Genomic DNA, 21,377 nt, shown 5'->3' on the forward strand with positions numbered 1-21,377 from the left:
CTTGCTCGGCGGCCTTGTCCGGTCCGGCGTCTGTCTGCGGCCTCGGTGGTGTCCTCCCCGCTTCTCCCGCGCTGTCTCCGAGTCGAATCCCCGCTTCCCATGCTGTGTTTGAACGCCGCCGCCGACCTATACCGAGCACAGTACGCTCGGCTTCTCAGGCATAAACGTCACAGAGCGTGACCACGAGCGAAGCCGAGCCTGGCCGGATGTACCCGAGTGTACTGCGCTCGGTATATGGCGGCGTTCAAACTGAGCGTGGGAAGCGGGTATCGGTGTATATCGCGCACCTACGATTTTCCCCTTGTTTTAAGGGGAAAAAAGTGCGCGGTATACGCCGATACATACGGTATATATTTTTTTTTTGGGGGGGGGGGTAAAAATAAAGTCTGTAAACGAAACACAGCTAAACGGCTTCTGAACGCATTGTTTTTGGTTCCAGAAAAAGCCTCTAAACGTAACTACCTAGAAATTACTATAAATGACCCTGTGTACATGTACTGATAAGATAACATAGTGGAGGGTTCAGGGGCAGTTGAAAAAAATGCCCAACTGCTCCTAAACGTCCATTTACCAGCAGTAGTGTACATGAGGCCTTATTGGTTACAATTATTTATAGTTTTTCCTGTTGACTTCTGAATACCTCATCCCATGCTATGGGAAGGGGAGGGAGTTCTGTAATCCTAAGGCACTTCCTATCATAGGGTAACAATGCTTTCACACTGGGGCGGTGCGTTTGCAGGATGTTAGAAAATGTCCTGCAAGCAGCATCTTTGGGGCGGGTTGCGAGCGGTGTATACACCGCTCCTCCACCACCTCTGGAATGCATGGGCATCGCTGCCAAAGCGCTTCAGTGGCGGCGCTCAAAGGGCGCTTTAAACCAATTCTAAGGTGCACCAAAGCGCCGCCATAAGTGGTAAAGCGCTGCTAAAACTAGCGGTGCTTTACCGCTACCACCCCAGTGTGAAAGAGCTCTAAAGGATGCCTTGTCACCCTTCTTGGACAGGAAGAATCTCGTACCAGATGACAGTTAAAATAAAAGTGCCTGGAGAAAAAAAAGAAAACCTAATGCAACAACCCCATCTAAGGACCGATCAGCTGCCATATATTACGTGCTTGTTTTTAGATTAACAGTTTTAAACTAGGACAATATTAAGCACTATCTAGTTCACCAAAACTGTCCTTTAATAAGCCAAACCACATAAGTATATGAAATTGTGCCCATCTCCCAATAAGCATTACTCCATTTCTTCCTTTCCCAGGTGTGCAGCAGGTATATTGCACCGAGGACTCCAGTTATAGCATATAGTTATAGCATTTTCACTGTTTTTATTCTGGTCTCAAATATCACCATCTATGTAATCCACTATAAAATGAGGTACAGTAGTGTCTATCTGGCATGTAGGTGAAACGGCTCCATACAGTTATACAACATTTCCTGTCAAGCCGAGAGTCAGATGTAATTGTATCTTACCATTATGGTGGGTTACATGAATGTTGTTGATATTTGAGACTAGAATGAAAATGCTATCTCTGAAATCCTCTGTTGTGACCTTATTTGAATTTGTCCAAGTAGTGTACATGACAGATGTGGCTGATGCACAAGTCGCTATAAAGGTGAGGGCTATTATAAAAATGGGGTAAGTTTTTTTGTTTTTATTTTAGCTCAAGGACAGTAAAATAATATGTGAACAATAGACGTACCATACATTATTCCTTGTTTATTTCTATACAATATTCACAGCCTTGGCCTTGCATCTTTTGTTTCTGTAACTTGTACAGCACATTATGTTGATAAAAAACATAACATTTTACTCTTTCCTTTCAGGCATATTCAGCACAGGAAGATTTAGAAAAAACCAAAGAAGAATTAAAAAGCGTGATGTCTGTCCCACCACCTCCCCCACCCCCGCTCCCTCCACCCCCTGCAGCACCTGCAGAGAATGAACACGAGCACGACGAGCAGGATGAGAACAACGCTGAGGCTAGCGCAGAACTGTCTTACGACGGTGTTATGAACCATCGCAGTGAGGAGGAAAGGCTAACAGAAACGCAAAAGAATGAGCGAGTAAAGAAGCAGCTTCAGGTACGTTGTACTTGGTTACTGAGCCTCAATAGAAAAGAGGCTAAAACAAAGACCATTTTTATTCTACAAGGATAACAAGTTGAAATCGGCATGTAACTAAATACTGGGCACCGCCAGTAAAATTCATGCGACTACTAAAGGGTGCAGTTATATAAATGTTTCTAAACCTCTTTATTGACTGAAGATCTGATGCCATGGATGGAGCTGAAAACATTCAAAGACACAGGTAGCAGAGTGGACCACTTCTATCTGTGTCTGGGCAATGACCTCTGTGCTGCAGTCCAATCTTTACCCTGCTGAGTGAGTCACAGAATATCTATATCTAACTGTGTTAGAAGCTCCTGTTACCTGCAATTGCCTTGGCTCAGGACAAAGTGTGTAAGACCACTGCTCACACACAGGTAGCAATAGTCCTCTCTGCAGCCTACCAACAGGTCTGGAGATTTTATGCTGCTTTTAAAGCTGAAAACATTCACGCTGTTGGGACAGCCTTTAATTCCTCTTCAGGCACTGGATTTGAAATCGTTGCTAAACTTGGCACTTGGTGCAAAGCGTTGTGTTAGCTGCAGGGTTGTGGTCCATCACTTTGGAACCCAGTCCCTGAAAACCCCTTCAGGGGTATGCCCATTATGACAGGTGAAGCTTGGACTTAATTTACAGTCCAGCATTGTGGACTGGTAAGACAGGATCACTCTGTCTCTGACTTGTGTTAAAAACAGAGCTATGTTTGGAATGTATTCACCTTGCAATGAAAAACTTTTCAAACTTGGTGCACAAAATTCAACCACTCAGAGCTCGGTCTTGGGTTGATGACCAGGTGTTCCATCACACCACTGGTCTTACTGGACTAAGACCATGAACAACCAACATGACCCTAGATTATGGCATGAGGTAAAATTCTAGAATTGCCCTAACCTCCATTCACATGGACAGAATATTATGGCTAAAAGCTTGGACAGCTGAATCTGCCTGCAAGAAACCCAAAACCACGTTATTAAGGATGCCTTAGCTCCACAAAATGCAGAGCAACTGTCAGCTTTAACCCGGCCTAGACTTAAAAACCTGACTTTAGCCATTCCTTTTTTCAAAGACTTGGTCCTTCAAGGCCACCAAGCCTTTTTCACAATGAAGGGGCACCCTCACTTCCAAGAGTGGAAGGGCATCTAAGACTCCTTTCACACTGAGGCAGTTTTTAGGCCTTTTAGCTTTAAAAATAGCCTCTGAAAAGATCCTGAAAACTGCCTCTCATTCATTTAAATGGGTGCTTTTCACACTGGGGCAGTGCGTAGAAAAAGTACGGCAGGCAGCATCTTTGGGATGTGTTTGGAGCGCTGTAAAAAGTGCTCCAAAAATTACCCTGCCCATTGAAATGAGTGGGCAGTGCTTTGGAAGCGTCCAAAAAACGCTGCTAAAGCACCGCAAAAACTACAGGTGATTTTAGCAGCTGTTTTAGCAGTGCTTTAGCAGTGCTTCGGTGTTAAAGGTGTCTTATGGTTTGCCTCTCTCTGGTTCACAGACGTTTCAGACATTTCAATCTGTGGTTTCTAAAGGGTACAAAATAGAGTTCAAAACTACCACCTTGCCACTTCAGTCAAATCAACCAAAAACTGCCCAAGTACAGTTGTATTTGCAAAATGCCCTGAACCACCACCAGTCCCAGGGATTCGTTGTTGCCAGAACCTCCATGAGACAGGTTCAAAGGATTTTACCCAAACCTGTTCATGGTATCAAAACCCAAAAAATGCCTTCATATTTCAAAATTTTGCATTGAATTCGCAAGGTCAGTAATTGCCTCTCCAAGAAAAGGGGAATACATGGCATCTATAGGCATCTTGCATGTCCACAGATGCCATCTACATGTTCCCATTTGCCCACCTGATCAGTGCTTTCTGCACTTTGCATTGGCAGACAACCCCCACCAGTTTATCACACTGCCCTTTTTAGCCTATCATGTGCTGCCAGTGTGTTCACAAATGTTTTAGCAGCTCTGCTTGTAGAATTCAAGGCAAAGGCTATCTAGAGCAATGTTTCTCAACTCCAGTCCTCAAATACCCCCAACAGGTCATGTTTTCAGGATTTCCATCAGATGAAACGGCTGTGGTAATTATCAAGGCAGTGAAACTGATCAAATCACCTGTGCAAAATAATGGAGGGCCTGAAAACATGACCTGTTGGGGGTACTTGAGGACTAGAGTTGAGAAACATTGATCCTAGAGGACCTACTTCTGAAGGACTCGTCTCACTGGTAGCTTTCAGAAAATGTCCATAAGATGATTTAGATCATGGGTCTTCAAACTATGGCCCTCCAGTTGTTCAGGAACTACAATTCCCATCATGCCTAGTCATGTCTGTGAATTTCAGAGTTTTACAATGCCTCATGGGATGTGTAGTTCCGCAACAGCTGGAGGGCCGTAGTTTGAGGATCCCTGATTTAGATATTCCAGGACTTCTACCGAGTGATCAGTTTCAACAAATCTACTCTCAATCCTCCTATTCAGCTAGAAATCCTTCAACGCATCCCAAAAGCAAGTTCTTTTTCTAAGAGCACATGCTGGATTCTTGAGATGCAATAGGCATTGATAAGCATGCTAGGACTAATGGCCCAACCTCCTTCGAAGCCGTACCAATCGTCCAATTTTATTCAAGAACTCTCCAACAAAGTATCTTGTTGGCCTGGAACAAGCGGGCTCCTTCTCTCATTGAGCCAATGCTCCTGTCCAGCCAATTGAGGAATTCCCTATCTTCGTAGGTCATCACCCCAGCCCTAACAAAGAGGAAGTCGTCCCTTCCCTATCACTGGAAAGTTATCACAACAGAATTAAGTCTCTCGTGCTGGGGAGGAGTGTTCCATTCCCTAACAGTTCAAGGAACATGTTCGTTGAAAGAAGCCAAGCTTTACATCAACATCTTGGAGCCAAGAGCAGTCGAGGGGCCCTGCAGCACTGAACCCCCTTGTGAGGGGACACACAATTAAGGGTGTAGTCAGCCAGTGCCTTAGCAGTTGATTACATTAACCATTAAGAGGGCACCAGGGGTCTAACTTCCTTGGAGGAAGCAAAGCTAATCACCCAGAAACGTACTCTCAAGTTATCACTGCAGTTCATGTTCCAGGTGTGGACACCTTACATTGCCTGGATCAAGGGAAATGGACCCTGCATCCATATGTTTTCATTCTGATAATTGAGAAATGGGGAGTTCTTGATGTGGACATCTTGGCTTTCAGATTCAACAATAGTCAGCCTCTGTTGCCAGAACCAGTAATACTCTAGCTGTAGTCTCTGATGGCTTAATAATTGCCTAGTCTTAGTTATGCGTTATGCGTAAGATAATTTATGTGTTCCCTCCTTTGCAAATCCTACCTTGTCTGCTCCAGAAAATAGAGCAAGGGAGTAAACTTGTGATTCTAATTGCACTAAACTGATCCAGAAGAACCTGCTATACAGACCTACTCACACTTCAGCAGACAAGCCTGGCCTCTTCCCAGTAGACCAAATCTGCTATCTCAGCAGATATCTCTTCTGAGTCTGTGATCCCCAAATTTGCTAAAACCAAGAAAAAAATGCTTCCAGGAAGATATTATATTGCACCTAGAAATCGTTTTTTTTTTTTTTTTTTTTCGCCTGGTACAAGCACAGGCACTTCAATCCCAGAGTTTGCTCTGTACCTCAAATTCTGGTCTTCCTACAGCCAGGCCCTAACCAGAAATTGGCCTTGAGTAGGCTAAAAGGTTAGGTCTCAGCCATTGTTTTGTTTTTTCAAAGGCCTCTGGCCTCAGTGTCCCACCTTTTTCTTCAAGGTGTATCTCATATTAAGCCCCTCTTGCAGCCCTTGAGATCTCAACTTGGTTCTTTCTGCCTTGCAGAAACCAGCCTTTGAACCTTTCAGGGATATGCCACCCCTCAAGCTTATGGCCCATTCTCTGGATTTTGCATAGGACACTCTGCTGCAAAGTCCACCATTGCACAATAAATACAAAATCTGATTGCAAGTGCCTACATTCTCGAAGAGAAATTTCCTCTTCTGCTTCTAAGCCCTCATTCCACCAGATCAGTCAATTTCGGCACAGAGCCTTGCTAGCCCAGTTGTGCGACTGTCGGGCTGCCACCTTGTCTTCTCGTCATAACTTTTTACTAGGTTGATGTCCGATCATCTGCTGATTCCGATTTTGACCGCAGGATTGTACCAGTGGCTCTCTGAGGTTGGGTCTTTTGACTCATTGTTGCCCACCCTTACTATACATTGCTTGGGAACATCCCATGGTGTAATAAAATGATGCTTGTATTTTGTACTGTATGTATTACTGTATGATTAAAAAAGTGATTGTAAATCACCAAAATTTTTTACATATACCAATTGAAGTAATTAGCATTTGGTGAGGTTGCGTTCACACCTGAGTGACCCTGAACGTTTTTGTGGCGCCTTCTTGGAGCAGCACTATTCATTTTGAATAGGCTTTCCTCTGCTCCAAGAATGTGCCAAAGACGCCCATGTACCAAATTTTGGCACTGAGCCAAACACATTTGGTGTTAATTTTTATAGTTAATCTGGTTGAAAAAAAGACACCAATCTATCCAGTTCAATCAACCATTTTTTATTTATTTTTTGCCATGGTTTTTATGCATTTTGTCGCATAACAATCCTGGAAAAATGGCACCGCATATGGGGTGCCATTAAGAAATAATGGCACTGCGAGCGTGTTGCCCGTTTTTGTTGTAATTTTGGAATCGCAGGCAGAATTGCACAATTCTGCCTGTGATTTCAATACGCTCAGGTGTGAACAGGGCCTTCTACATAGAGATAAAACAAATAAGATAACAAATAATAACCAAGTTGTGCTTGTTAATCTGCAGCCCTCTTTTCTGTACAGCTCTAGTCAAATCTCCCTTTCAGGCTACATATAAAAGTCTTAGAACTGTCCCTTATAATGTCATGCCTATAATTGAATTCTGTACAGGCTCATAATGTGCATGTTAATGTGTGTCATTATGGGTTCACCTATATTTTTTTCTAGTCTGGTTTGTATTTACCTGAATGTATGTGTTCACCATCCCATAGAGGTTCATGTCTGCTTCTGGCTTGTATCCCTGCTCAGATTGCCAGTTAGATGTGAGTCAATTGCCAGTCTGTCCATAAGCTGACAAATCTGAGTGCGCTCATGCAATTTGGGCTGCCCTGTGCCCATAAATCGAGGATCCGTGAATTAATAAACTGACTGACTGTTCAGACACATGCACCCATATATATACAGCAATTTGCCAATGGACTTGTTCATGCCAAGAAATGTCAGTAAATGGTCATAGAACATACTAAGGAAACTTGTGCTCTATGGCATGGCATGTTTTTACTATTGTCGTTATAATATCCTATGTATATTTACTTTGTTGATTTAAAAAACTCCCCTTAATACTGAGATGTTTTCATTTTTATAAATTTGACCACATTTTCTCTCATCTGAGCTTAAAGGAGTCCTCTCATTACCAGCATTAAGCCATGTATACATGGGCTTTAGTTTGTATAAGAGCAGTGTGTGCAGAGCACACAAAACACAACGTTTTCATTAAGCAGCTTTGTGAATGCCTAACTCATTGGGTGCAAGGCTGCACCATTGCAGGCCCACAGGTCTAGTAAAGAAAGAATTGTGAGGTGGTTCGGTGTTGGTCCAGCCTGGTCACACCGTTGATGAGCTTGAAGTTTAGTCCTTTGCAATACATTCATACTAGAGCTTGTATTGTTCAGCTTAACAACACATACGATTTTCTGTCTTTTAGGCTTTAAGTTCAGAGCTGGCTCAAGCTAGAGATGAAACCAAGAAGACTCAGAATGACGTCCTTCATGCGGAGAATGTGAAAGCTGGCCGAGACAAGTACAAAACACTTCGTCAGATCAGACAAGGAAACACCAAACAGCGCATCGACGAGTTTGAAGCAATGTGAGGACACTTCATTGCTATACATTCTACACAATGCTGAATCACCAACCTAGAAAGTAGGCCTTTGCAGACACCGACAACGGAGCGTGCCCCCCTTGCCAAAGCACTTGTACCAGTCTGACTGTGGAGGATAGAATTCAACAAGGCGATCAGAATGGCTTTTATCTCCATGTCTTGTCTAATTTGTTACTCCATATCAATGTAATTCATTTAGTTTGTCTTCTGTTTTTCTGAAAGGGTATTCGCTTGTAAAGGTTTCAGTTTGAATTCTAAAAGGACATTTGAATTTTTAAGCTTAGAACTGACATTGCTGTTTAGAAAGTGGACATTTTTTTTTTGCTACTTCATAATGTGGAATTATTTGTAATATTATGCCCTCTTAGACTCTTATTGTTCTCCTTTTAAAGCTCTACTACATCTAGAGTCGGGACATTTACAGGGCTGGAAAAGGTAATGCTGACAGTAACTTGGCATTAAGACGTATCTTGTAGAAGGGGGAACGTAAAACCTTAGTGTTAGGAATTGGGCTGAATACTACTACTACTACCTCACATACACATGACTGGTCCTTGTCATTACCAACGACATGGTTTATTCACTAAGATTTACCCTAGTTTTGATTTTTTTTTTTTTTTATATATATATTTACTTTAAAAAAAAATCCTTTTATTGCTTTTCCCCGTTAGCCTGTTTATATTAGTTTGTAAGTAGTCACAATAATATTTTTATAGGAGACAAATAACAATACTAACATTGAAGACATGACGAGCACTATTTTCGGTCTGTTACTTGTATACATTTCTGTTACACTCCTGAATGATAATACTCACCAAGGCTGGGGGAATATTTGGAGCCTTGTTCTTGCTTAGTTATTATTTCTGTTGTGGTCTTCTGCCTCTTTCCAACTGTCTACTTGCTTGGACTGACTGGACTTTTAATTTTTAATGAAAGAACTTCAGTTTAGGTTAAACAGTGCCGTGTCTGATTCCCCATTTGGTGTCTGCCACTGTTCAGAACCCCAGCACCATCAAGGTGCTTCATGATTTTTAGCTAAACTATTTTTGCCACCAGCCCAAGTGTGTGTATTTGTGTGTGTGCGTAGAATATATGTGTATATAAGCACACAGGAGCAGGATATACAATCGTGCACCCTATTGTGGACTCCCCATAGAAATTTGGAGAACATGGCTGGTGACAAAAGTAGAGGGATGGAGAACACCTCAGTGGGGTCTGACAGTGGTGGCCCAGTGGGAAGAACAAAGACTACCCCCCCCCCACTTCCCAGAATGTAGAAATCTGGGTGGAGCGATTCATTGATTTGTCCATGGCTAACCTTTATACGACGTAGCTCAAGAAGAATTGAGCCTGGTTTGTATACCTTAAGAAAAAGAGGTCAGGAAGTGTTGACCACAGCATATCAGATTTTTGCATGTTATTGCTCACGATAGGTTGCTTCTAGGAGATCCATTGTGCTTTAATTACGGGTTTGAACAGCCCACAGCTCATATCTAAAAGCTAGGCTTCCCTGTCTTGTTTTTTTTTTTTGATATGTGAATTTGTTCAGGTTGATAGCTGTAAAGTTAGTAGTGGGGACGTTTGAATGAATGCTAAGCTGCTTTATGATGGTATTATGATATGTAAATAAATGGCACACGTTCAAGTGCATCAGTCCCTGAATCACAGTGGAAGAGCCTATACCATTTTTGTTCGGTAGGCCACCAGCAGCCAACCTACAAAAATGAGCTACCAGCCACCAACAATAGAACCTTTGCACCTTTCAAGCGGTTGGCTGCCTGTAGTACAGCCCACCAGTTAGCTGCCTCCACTGTCACATGAAAACAGGTGCACTTTGAAAATGGATAGTCATATCTTTACAGAAATAGGTTTTCTTCAAAAGTGCATTTAGCATAAACTCAAAATATTTTTTGAGTGGATCTTTATGCAGGCGATATTTGTTGCCCGTTTAATCTATTTTGAGTTTTGGCCTGATTAGTGCCAGGCCTGTTAGTCAGGCAGTTACTTAATGCAGCTTCATCTTTACGCTGTCCGTTTTTTTCCTTTTATTTTGATTACATGGAGTGTTCCATTTGCAATAGATGCGTGTTTAAAAAAAAAGTGTACGTTTCCAATGTATTCATCTGTATTATGTTTATGTAAAACAATAAGGTATGCAAGCGGAAACGTGAAAGATAGAGGGCGCTAAACCACACACAAATTAATGTGATTTAAAATTAACACATGGAGTGTACACCATAACGCATAAATAAACTACAAATCAATAAATTTGCAGACACCTCTGCAACATGAGTGAAAAATCACTTAAATCGCTGTGTTAAGGAGAAAAAAGTTATATTAATCCCAAAAATGTGCTTAAATTTGCAGATGGCTCTGCAACATGAGTAAACACAAACACTAGAGTTCACTGTGTTAAGGAAAAAAATATAGTCCCAATAATGTGCATAGAAAACAATGAAATCTTCTTAATTTGCCGTGATCTTCCTAAATGAAGAGAAGTAAAGGGTGCCACCACCACACTTGTATCTTCTTTTACACCCAAGGTGTGTTGTCCATTAAATGCTCTTACCAGAACTTGTTGACCACTTTAATTAAAAAGTTAGTCACACAGACTTGAGCAGGATTGTGCCTGCACACATGATGGTATGGAAGAAATAAATACACCTCAGCTCCAGGCGTTCCAATTGGGGTAAATATGCAAAAAAGAACCAGGAGAATCCAATAGCGTAATAAAGTTTAATAAAATATGACAATATAAAACAGGGAAAGCCAAATGGCCTCTTACTTTAAAAGGTGCCTACCCGGCACTGAGGCTGCAGACTTGTTACCGCCAATCTGCGGTTCAAAAATCGGTTCAGGGAGGAAGATGCCACCGCCGTAGCTCCACCACGAGATCCTTGCTGACAGCTAGCAAGCGGAAAGCATAGTGTTGACTTAGGAAAGAGTTTTCTGCAATGCTGCAGTTTTCTTTCTTAATATTTCAGTTTTCAAAAGGAAGGGCGCTAAAAGCGGAGCTCCACCCTAAAGTGGAACTCCCGCTGATCGGAACCCTCCTCTGCTGCGGATGGTGCTGGACTCCAGGACAGGTAAGTGTCCTAATATTAAAAGTCAACAGCTGCAGTATTTGTAGCTGCTGGCTTTTAATAATTTTTTTTTCAGCGGAGCTCCGCTTTAAAAAGTTAAATCCCCCTCACTGAATCCAAGAATTGCTAGCTCAAAGTGGAATGTGACTGGTGTGGCAGTCTAAGCAGGGACTTTTTTTGGAAGTTTTGCACATGCGATGTAGAAGTACGTTATCTGTATCATTTGGCCAGCGCTATTTGCTTCTGTGTAGAAAATCCTCTCTCTCAATTGTAAACCTAAATCTGCCAGAGGAATACGGAGGCTGAAAATTCTTAAATGCCTGGCTGTTATACTGGCTCACTGCCTTCAGACCTTCTTAAATTGCTGACCTGGAATATGCTTGCACATCAGTATTGCCTGAGAGATGTTGGGTATCCTTATGCCTGTGATAGAAGCATGCTGGAGAGTCGGTCTGTTGCTCTCACACAATGCAGCATTCTGTCATGCTCCCTACACTGTGCTCCAATCAACAGCTCTGCTTATTTAGTGTGTGAGAGCTAGAGCACTGTGGAAGGGCATCAGACTGCTGGAAACCTGGACTGCTGCATGACGGCAATAAATACCAAAGCTTTAGTTGGGCTTTAAAGTGTTTTTCCACCACCTTGTAAATATGAAAAGAATTGCAACACTGCACAGTATAGAGGTTTAAAGGGACTGTGGTGCTACTAAAGCTCCAAGGCTGCTTGGTCTCCTCCAATAAATTGTCTGCAAGTGGACTTTATTGATGAAGGTGGAAGAACCTTTGTGAGAATACATACTTTAATTTAGGGTGGCGACAGGTTCAAGAATGCAAATACATTGTTGTAGATCCCACAGAATGTTTTCACTTGTTTTGTGTCAACAACATGCAGCCAGGAGATACAGGGACAGTGGCCACTATAGGATCTTAATATAAATGAATGCCATTAGTTGTGGGAGTCCCTGATGCGCATGTCTAAATAGCAAATGCATGCCAATATGTGCTTCTAACATCTGCGTTAAAATATAGCTAGTCTTTTCTGGCTGCCTATTGTTGGTCATTATTCACCAGAATTATATCAGTACTGGGTTTATGGAAATGCTCACAGGTCTATAATGTGCAACAGAATCTGTGGTGAGAGCACTTCTACACTTTATTGGGTATAGGAAACTGGAATCTTTTCCAGGGAGTGTTATATACACTTGAGGCAGGGCTTATTTCAACTGAATGACCCTACCCCGAGGTGGTCACAACTCAAAAGGGAATTTGCCAGACATTTTGTGTTTTGGGTTTTGCAGATTTATCTTAATCCTTGATTTTGCTGAGGACCAAAGGACTTGAGGCTGCCAGAGCAGCAAGGTTGATATTGCAGTTCGTATCCAATGATGTAACTGGTAATGCCAAGCATTGAATGCGTCCTTTGTAAGATGCCCTAGCGATCCGCACCAACATACGGTGGTTAAAGCTTTTATTATTTTTCTCTTTCTGAAAGAGAATGAATGATCATGTACTTGAGATGCTCTAAACACAGTGTACAGATATATTGATCACTTGAAAGGCAAGAAAGTGTCATTTCATTTCCACACATTTCAGCCTGTTTTTCTCATTTAAGTATCTTTTTGTTGTAATTAAAGCAGCAGGTACAACTATTTTCAACCAGGTTGTTTAACAATAAAGATATATTGGACATTTAACATGGCTCTTGTCTGTAATGTGTTTGGGATTTTGCATTGTAGTAAATACAATTTGACCTTTTGCCTTATGTATAGACAGTACGATAATGGGGTCCCAAAGCATTTATTTGTAACCACCTACTGCTCGCCGTATAGTCAAATGATGGCGGCAGGGTGGCTCTCTTTCTGGGATGATGTCATATGAAGTTGTGCCTCTTTGCGGGCGTGCAAGCACGGTGATCGGCATCACGCTGTGTCCATGGGTCAGGGTGCATCCCTGATCTCAGTACATAGCCAATGACGAGGCTCATGTGATCAGCTTTGTCCAATCACATCTGATCATATTTTATCGCCTTTCCTCTTTTACACTGACCGCGTGAGAGGTGAGGCGAGCCGATCAGTGGCATTTATTCACAGGGAACACCTGTACAGATATGCAGAGAACTGATCATCAGTGCAGCCCCAACAGTACCCAGAAGTGATGCCAGTCAGTGCTGCCTTTCAGTGCCCATGAGTGGCACCTATCAGTGTCCATCAATGCTGCATATTAGTGCCTCCTCATCAGTGCAGCATCATCAGCGCACATCAGTGAAGGAGAAAAATTACTTATTAACAAATAAAATGAACAAACTAAAAAACTTTTATCCCCCCCCCCCAAAATTTTTGGGTGTTTGTTTTTGCTTAGCAAAAAGATGAAAAACCCAGGGGTGATTAAATACCACTAAAGGAAAGATGTATCTGTCTCAAAAAGTGAAGAAAAGGGGGTGAAAGTGCCCGGTATTGAAGTTGTTAAAGATGCATTTTATTTATGGCTTTTTGTATATATTTGGAGTGCTGGCATATCTTTCCTGTATAAGGCCTTTTTTTACATGTAAACATTTTTGATGCAGTTGAATTCATGTAAACTAGCACAAGGAATGAATAGAGAGACCTGCGTCCTTATAGTAAATGGTGTATGAAATGCATAGGAAACGTGGAGATGTAAACAGGGTTATTTAGGGTTTTTTGTTGCCGTTTCACATGTATATAAGGCCCAACTGTAAAAAAAATAATAAAATAAACCGCGTACCCTTCCCACTCTATATGTAGTTTATAATGCTCATTCAGCAGTCTAGGGGTTTATGATGGAGAGGGATACTTTCCTTACTGGCTAGTGCAGTCATTTCTCCTTGCCGGTCATGTTTCATCCCCTCTCACCGCTGTCATATACAGTACAGGACCATGGCCTCCACTGGTCCGTCCTGTTGTGTGTAATGATGCTGAGGATCCAGCAAAGAGACAGGGCTATGCCACTCCAGGTGAGGGCAATCCTTCCCCCAACAATCAGGTGCAGGTCCAGTCCACGGTCTGGATAGATGGCCAAAGAAACAAGTGAATGTTGACCGCACTCCAAGGTATAGAGGATACAAATATAGCTTTATTGCAAATATAAATCCATCATGGTGAATGTCGTCATGATGGATTTATATTTTTATTAAAGCTATATTTTTATCCTCTATACCTTGGAGTGCGGTCAACATTCACTTGTCTTTTGATGATGCTGAGGGCCTGAGTGGGAGAAAGGAAAGTCCACAGAGCCATCTTCTGTGGGACCATGAGTTATGGTGATTAGGCATTCCTTTATTCTATTCCTCCCAGACAAAATGAGCAATAAATTCTGCATATGTTGGCTGTACGCCCAAATTTAATGTTAAGCAAACTACAGGTTTAAATAAAAGTTTCAGAAAGTGTGTCCATGAGAGTCACTTGAGCTATGCTATGAAACAATGCACAGGACTGATTTTTAATGATAACCTGTTTTGTGACATGGAAGTGTATTCACTAAAAGCAAATACAGTGGAACCTCGGATTGCGAGTAATGCAGTTATGAGCATTTCGCAATACGAGCAATTTTTATTTATTTTTTAATCCTGACTTGGTTTGCGAGTGTTGTCTTGCAAAACGAGCAGGATTCAAGCCTCTTCTAGCACCGCTTTTGGCCAGAGGTGCGGGGGCACCGGTGACACTCAACGCCGTTTAGAATTTCTCGTAAATACTTTGTCCCTAAATGTGTTTCCGAGCCTTTCTGAAGGTTTCCGAGCCTTTCTGAAGGTTTCCGAGTGCAGCCGCACAGTCTCTGAGTATTTCCGAGTCTCTCCGTTGCCCCCCCACCTCTGGCCACATGCGGTATTGCATGCCATAGAATTCAACGTGGAACGAATTATCTTTGTTTCCAATTACTCCTATGGGGAAACTCGCTTTGGTTTACAAGCATTCTCCTGTAATGGGTTATGCTCATAATCTAAGGTTCCACTGTAGAGTGTGCACTTTGCAAAAACAGTTGGACTCTGCAAGGGAATTTGTTCCAAAGCTTCGTAAATGAGGGGAAGCTCTCCTGACTTCCATCATCCAAACATGTGCAAGCAGGAATGATGTTTGTTTTTTTCTTGCATGTTATTAGGTATTTTTTGCAAAGTGAAGCTTCATCTCATTTACTAAGCTCTGCAACAACTGTTTATGAAACAACCCATCTATGTCATGTAAAGTTAGAGAAAGACAACTTTAGAATGTTCTATTGCAGGTTCGCCTTTATCTTGTCTTTTGGTATTCCTAAGGCCTTGTACACACGAGCAGACATGTCCGATGAAAATCGTCCGCGGACCGTTTTCATCCGATATGTCTGCTGGGAGGTTTTGGTCTGATGTGTGTACACACCATCAGACCAAAATCCCCGCAGACAGAGAACGCGGTGATGTAGAAGACACCGACGTTCTCTGACACGGAAGTTTAATGCTTCCACGCATGCGTCGAATCAATTCGACGCATGCGCGGGATTTCGGGCCGCTGGTTATACGTCATAACCAGCGGACATGTCCGATGAGTTGTACTAACCATCGGACATGTCCGACGGACATTATTCCAGCGGACAAGTTTCTTAGCATGCTAAGAAACTTTTGTCCGCTGGAAACCTGTCCGCTAGGCCAGGAAACATGTCCGCTAGGCCAGGAAACCGGTCCGCTAGGCCGTACACACGGTCGGACATGTCCGCGGACCAGTTTCAGCAGACATGTTCGGTCGTGTGTACGAGGCCTTATAGTCGCCGTTTCAACAGACCATTATCTGCTTTCTGACTTCCACCACCCACTGGAACACAAACCGGAGGTTAAAAGATGGAGAAATGCTGCACAACAGCTGTAAAGCCTCATACACACGATCGGATTTTCTGCGTACAAAGCGTAGGTCTTTTGTCCGAAGGGCATTGGCCGTGAACTTATCTTGCATACAAACGGCAAAGAATTGTCGGCCAACAAACAAAACTACCTGTTTTTTCAGCTCTTTAGCGCCACCCATTGGGCAACTTCTGTTAATGTGTTATGGTGAGCATTGCTTCTGAGCATGTGTGTTTATACTTAGGGTGTACACAAGTCTGTCGGACAAAACTCCAATCGGAAAATCCGACAACACACAATTGTTGGCGGACAATTTTAAAGCATGCTATCCCACATTTTGTCTTTGGGAAATCGGACAACAATTGTCCAATGGAGCATACAAATGGTCGGATTTTCCGACACCAGCCTGTCATCACACAATTCCCATCGGATAATCCGTGTGTACAAGGCTTAAGTGTACATAATGTGAGCAGCAACTTCAGCCCATGCTCCTCCCAATAGCCGTGCCCCATTATGTGTTTTGCTCCTTCCACCAGGGCTTAGTCTTAGCCCTCCAGCTCCTCTATGGCTAAGCCCTTGATGGGTGGGGCCAAATGCATCCAGGGTGGGTGTGGCTATTGGGAAGAGCATGGGCTGAGGCTGCCTCTCGCATATGTACATTCTGAGCTGTTGTGCGGTGTTCATCTTTGGTCATAGCACTTTCTTGAAAGAGTACATGTCAGCACCATGTCTAGTGGTGGATTTAATAGAGCGGCAACATCAGCACTTGGGGCGGTGCTACATGAAGTACATGTCAGGTTAAAAGAACTCCACAAAACTGGGCTATGATGGTAAAAACAATCAGTCTAAAAATAAAGAACATGGGCACCTTATGAGTGCCATGAACGTTGGTGGCTACCCGGGCTGGGCTTTTATTAAAGCAATCACACATACAAGCAAAAACACGGCACCACTGAACGAAAAGGAGAAGCATAACACTATTATAGTAATATATAGTCATCCTGTATGTGACTGGAGAAAGATTAACGAACAGTGTATCCTTTTTTTTTTTCTTCTTTTTTTTTTTTTAAGCCAAGCAACATACTAGGACAGGAACTTGTACATCTACAAGACCTAACACAAGCAAACTAACTCATTGTATACCAGTGCAGTAAAGTGAGAAAGGCAGACCTGTACACAACTGTTCAATAAAGCATGACTCAAAAATAGGATGGTCAAACTGTCTGTAAACCCTACTTATTGATATTTTATTTGCTCCCTTTTGAGTTTTTTTAAATACCATTAAAAGCATTTCTGTGTGGTACCTAAACCCCTTGTGAAAAAACGTGGGGCCTCAATTTCTGCTGAGTTTGGGCTATTCTCCTCCTTTCCTTTTGTGTAGTGTTTTCTCCTGTTATGCACCTGCCAAAGCTTTTGATACCCATGGATGCCCTGAAATTTATCAGTAGAATGACAGCATGTGGTTTACTTCTCTAGAGGGGGCAAGCTTGACTAGGTCAGGAGGATCCAAATGTCTCTACAGGAATTGCATCCACTTTCAATAGTTTTGATAGTTTAGAAACATTTTTAGACCATGTTAGACTCAGTAGCCCCAAATAACCAATCGGATCTAGTTTTCAGAGGTCAGGACAGTGATGGCTACACTTTACATTTTGTTCTTGCCTGAGCAGGAGGCGGTGGCGCTAGCTGTGGGCGGCTTTCATTACCGCCCAGGCTGTGGCCCCGCCCCATGCGCGGTCTGGCAAACGTGATGTCGGTGGTGAGCTCTGACACGTGCGGGGCGCATTTAAGGCGTCCTCCCGGGTTCCGATGCACATCTCCACCTACATCCGCAGACGCTACAGCTTTTGATAAGCTCCTGCCTCCAGCACATTTAAGGTAATACCTGTCATCTTAGCACTAAGGTCACCCTCTACACTTATTCCCATTATCTTGGTAAATCCTAATTGGACCAACTCTCCTCCTCTAGTTACCCACTCACTACCTCAATAACCACTGGCTGCGATGCGGAGATGTGTGGCTTGTGCTCCGGGGATGATGCCGATGTGCACTCACGTTGTGCTGGATTCCTCGCCACCCCAGCTCCTGGGGGAGACATCCCCCCTGGTCCCCTTTCCCATACTGTATCCTGGTGTGATATACATTGTAAGTACCTGAATTGACATATTGTCCCTTCTGGTGCACCTGGTCAATACTTTGACACAATCATACCTTAATATTTCAGATATCCCTAGCATCCGCCCCTGAGGAAGTGTTTTCACAGAAACGCGTTGGGCACTAAGGATGCAGTTACCTGCCTCAAGACGATACTCATCTACACTTGTTATGATTCATACCTTCACATCATGTTGTCATGTGCTGATGAATTTACACCTGTATTTAATTCATGATAATCCTTTTTATTGTTTAATGAATTATGTCTATTGTTATATGTATATGTCCATGTAGGTTGTATCGTGTGCACTGACACATGTCACCTTCCATACATTAATACATCAATATTTTATATATACATTAAACTTTATTATTTTCATTTTTACTCCCCACCTGTGAACTGCTTCATTTAAAGTCCCACTGTCCTTCCTTTGTTCGCTATAACCGGGATGGAGGCACTTCCCCATGCTTCATTTAAAGTCCCACCAATCTCCTTTGCCTGATCTCAAAGGGCGTAGAGTTTATAATTTTAGTATTGTTGATTTGTAGTTACTGAAAAGCTGATAAGTGTCCTTTTGAGAGTCTCAATTAAATTGTAAGGAGAAAGGCACAAGGGACATCTCATCTATATGCCGATTGAACCATGAGAAGGTTGTTTGCTCAGGACAGGTGCCATTCACAGAAAGCTTGGGTTTTTCTCAATGAATGCAAAGCATTTTCTGATTGGATGAGGTGGAGATTGAGGCATCATTGCCCCTCCTCTCCAACTTGTATAAAGAATGCCTTGTATTCAACGGCAAAAATGCTCTCAGAACCTGAGAGGTAAGCGCCATTAATTGTAGAAGCTTTGACTACGACAGTCATTGTCGCCCTTTAAATTTACCCTGTAGCAGCCATCTACAATTTAATAAAAGCTGTAAGTCAATCCTACCAATACAGGCTGACTGCCTCTGTTGCAGTATTTACTAGGTCAATACAAAGGGGTACATGGGAGCAGCATGTCTCTGCTGCAATATTAGCTCTGCCCCTAGCAACACTCTCGACTGCCCGTGTGTGTGTACGCAATGTTACCTGAGATTGACCACCACCACTCCATCCCAGATTTGTTAAGTCTGTCACAGCAATGTAAAGATTTGGCTACTAATGTTTGCTGTTCTGCTCACAGTAGAAAAGATTAGGAAGAGTCGGGACTGAGGTTACCCTGAGGCTTAAGGGAGTACTGTCTGGGAAAGGGACAGGGTTCCTGGGCTGCCTGTGCCTGCAGAAAATGTCATGTATTATGCACATGGAGTACTGTCTGAGAATGTGGGAAAGGGCCCTGATCCCTGCGCTATGTCAAGTTTTAAGTCTCTCCCAATGTTTGTGCACATTTGCTACACCCACAATTCATGGCAAACCTAATACATTTCCTCTGGTTTCCCCAAGGATGCCCACAAACATCCATACGCTTTAAAGTGGAGTTCCACCCATAAATATAACATTACATCAGTAGTTTTAAGAAAATGTCATTAGTCCTTTAAGAAAAACATTTTTTTTTTAGATGCCTTCAAAGTGTTGTTGCTAGGCAGAATAGTTAATCTTCCCTCTTCCTGCACCTAGTTCCTTAAGCTTCCTAACCTACACCGCACAGACTCCTGGGAATGTAGTGGGTGTAACTTTCCAGGAGTCTGTGCACTCCCCAGTCTCGAAGAATCGTGTGACTAGGACAGTACAGGTGCTGAAACCTGATCTGAAACCTATTACACTGCTTGTGCAGCACTGAGCATGTGCGAGATCTGCAAGGCTGAAATCCAGGAAGTCATACAGTCTGGCTTCATGATGCCCACACTTAAGATGGCCCCAGTCAATTTCTATTTTATAAAGTGTCTAAATGCTGTAACAACCTAATAAAACGGACCTTAGTTTACAGACTAACTTTACTAGAATACATTAAGCTTGTGTATTACAGGGGTATTTATATTTAAAAAGTGAAATTGTGGCCGGAACTCCGCTTTAAGCCCTTCACACTGTTGGCACAATTAGGCCACACCTGTGAATTGTTGCAACGTGCTATGCTCGCCCCATCAATTCTCTCCTTATGGTGCCCAAGGGTGCTCCATGGTTTACACAATCCTAGTTTCACCCCTGGCTACATTTAAACAATCTTTGTATTACAAATTAACAGATTTGTGTAGGCTAAAGACTATACCATGCATAGAGTTTCAATGTGCCTACATTTTTAGGAGTGCTAAGATTACCAGAGATGTTGAAGTAGTCTGGAATGATTGTGGGAATTTCAGAAGAGAAAAAGTTGGGTAGCCAAGCAAAGAAGTCACCAAGGAAGGTTGATACTGGTCCAAGAGGTGGGTAGATCACAACAATTCTCAGAGAAACTCAAAAAAATAGACAAATACATTGTGCCTAACATGAGAGTGAAGATCCTTTGTGGTGATAGGATTACAACTCCCTCTATGCCTTCCACTGGGTCTGGGAGAGCGAGTCAAGAGATGGTCACCATGGGAGAGGGAAGCAGGAGAAGCAGAGTCTGATTAGCAAAGCCAGGTTTCAGTAATGGCAAAGGAGTTGGTGATAAAAAGGTCATGGGCATAGGCAAGTTGTTTTACAGGCAGAGTGGGCATTCCAAAAGGCATGTGAGAATGGAAGGCTGGTTTTGTAAAAATAGAAACGTAGTTTTGCAGATTGCAGCTGCTGCCAGAGGGCAATAAGTAATGGAATTAGAAAACAGTTAGTGGATGTACACCTGAATATTTTTTATTTTTTTTTAAATGAAGACTTCTACCTGGTATAGTAGAGGATATCAAGTCATCTGTACCCAGTCTTGTCACGAAGAGTTAATCCAGCTCTGAGCAATCCTCTTGTGTTTTTTTTTAGCAAGATAAATAAAAGGACACACGGATAAGTTTGTCTCCACATCCCCCACTGCTGTGACTGACATCTAATTTCTGTATTTTACGAATGGCATGAGAGCACAGTGTGTGTTACGATTCCAGCTTCACATTCCCCCTCCTTTCTTCTCCAGCTCTCCCAGGATTGGCTGCTCCACACCTCAGCATGATTGGACATGCTGACCTCATGTGGTGCCCTTCCTGAATTTTGACTGGATGTTACTCATTGTGAAGCATGATCAGTGTGACTGTACAGTAGGAGAGTGTAAAGGTGGGCGGGGAGTCTTGTAACAACCTAAGTATGTAATGTGGCCTTAGATTTCTATTTTACTGCTGCCATTACTGAACTTCTCTTGCTGTAATGTTGAGCCAAAGGCTTCAGTACCTTCTAAGTCTCTGACCAAGTG

At 42.7% G+C, this 21,377-nt stretch overlaps 1 protein-coding gene across 1 annotated transcript in view; it reads left to right on the top strand.

The window, feature by feature from the left end:
• Nucleotides 1–10,716, top strand: part of RDX (radixin) — a 193,133-nt gene extending 182,417 nt beyond the window's left edge. The window contains exons 13-14 of the mRNA XM_040340564.1: nt 1,826–2,083; nt 7,852–10,716. Coding sequence (XP_040196498.1) covers nt 1,826–2,083; nt 7,852–8,016 — 423 coding nt within the window. The 3' untranslated portion in view covers nt 8,017–10,716. The remainder of the gene's footprint in view (nt 1–1,825; nt 2,084–7,851) is intronic.
• Nucleotides 10,717–21,377: the final 10,661 nt, after the last annotated feature.

The sequence above is a fragment of the Rana temporaria genome, chromosome 2 (genome assembly GCF_905171775.1).
Source record: "Rana temporaria chromosome 2, aRanTem1.1, whole genome shotgun sequence".
Lineage (NCBI taxonomy): Eukaryota > Metazoa > Chordata > Amphibia > Anura > Ranidae > Rana > Rana temporaria.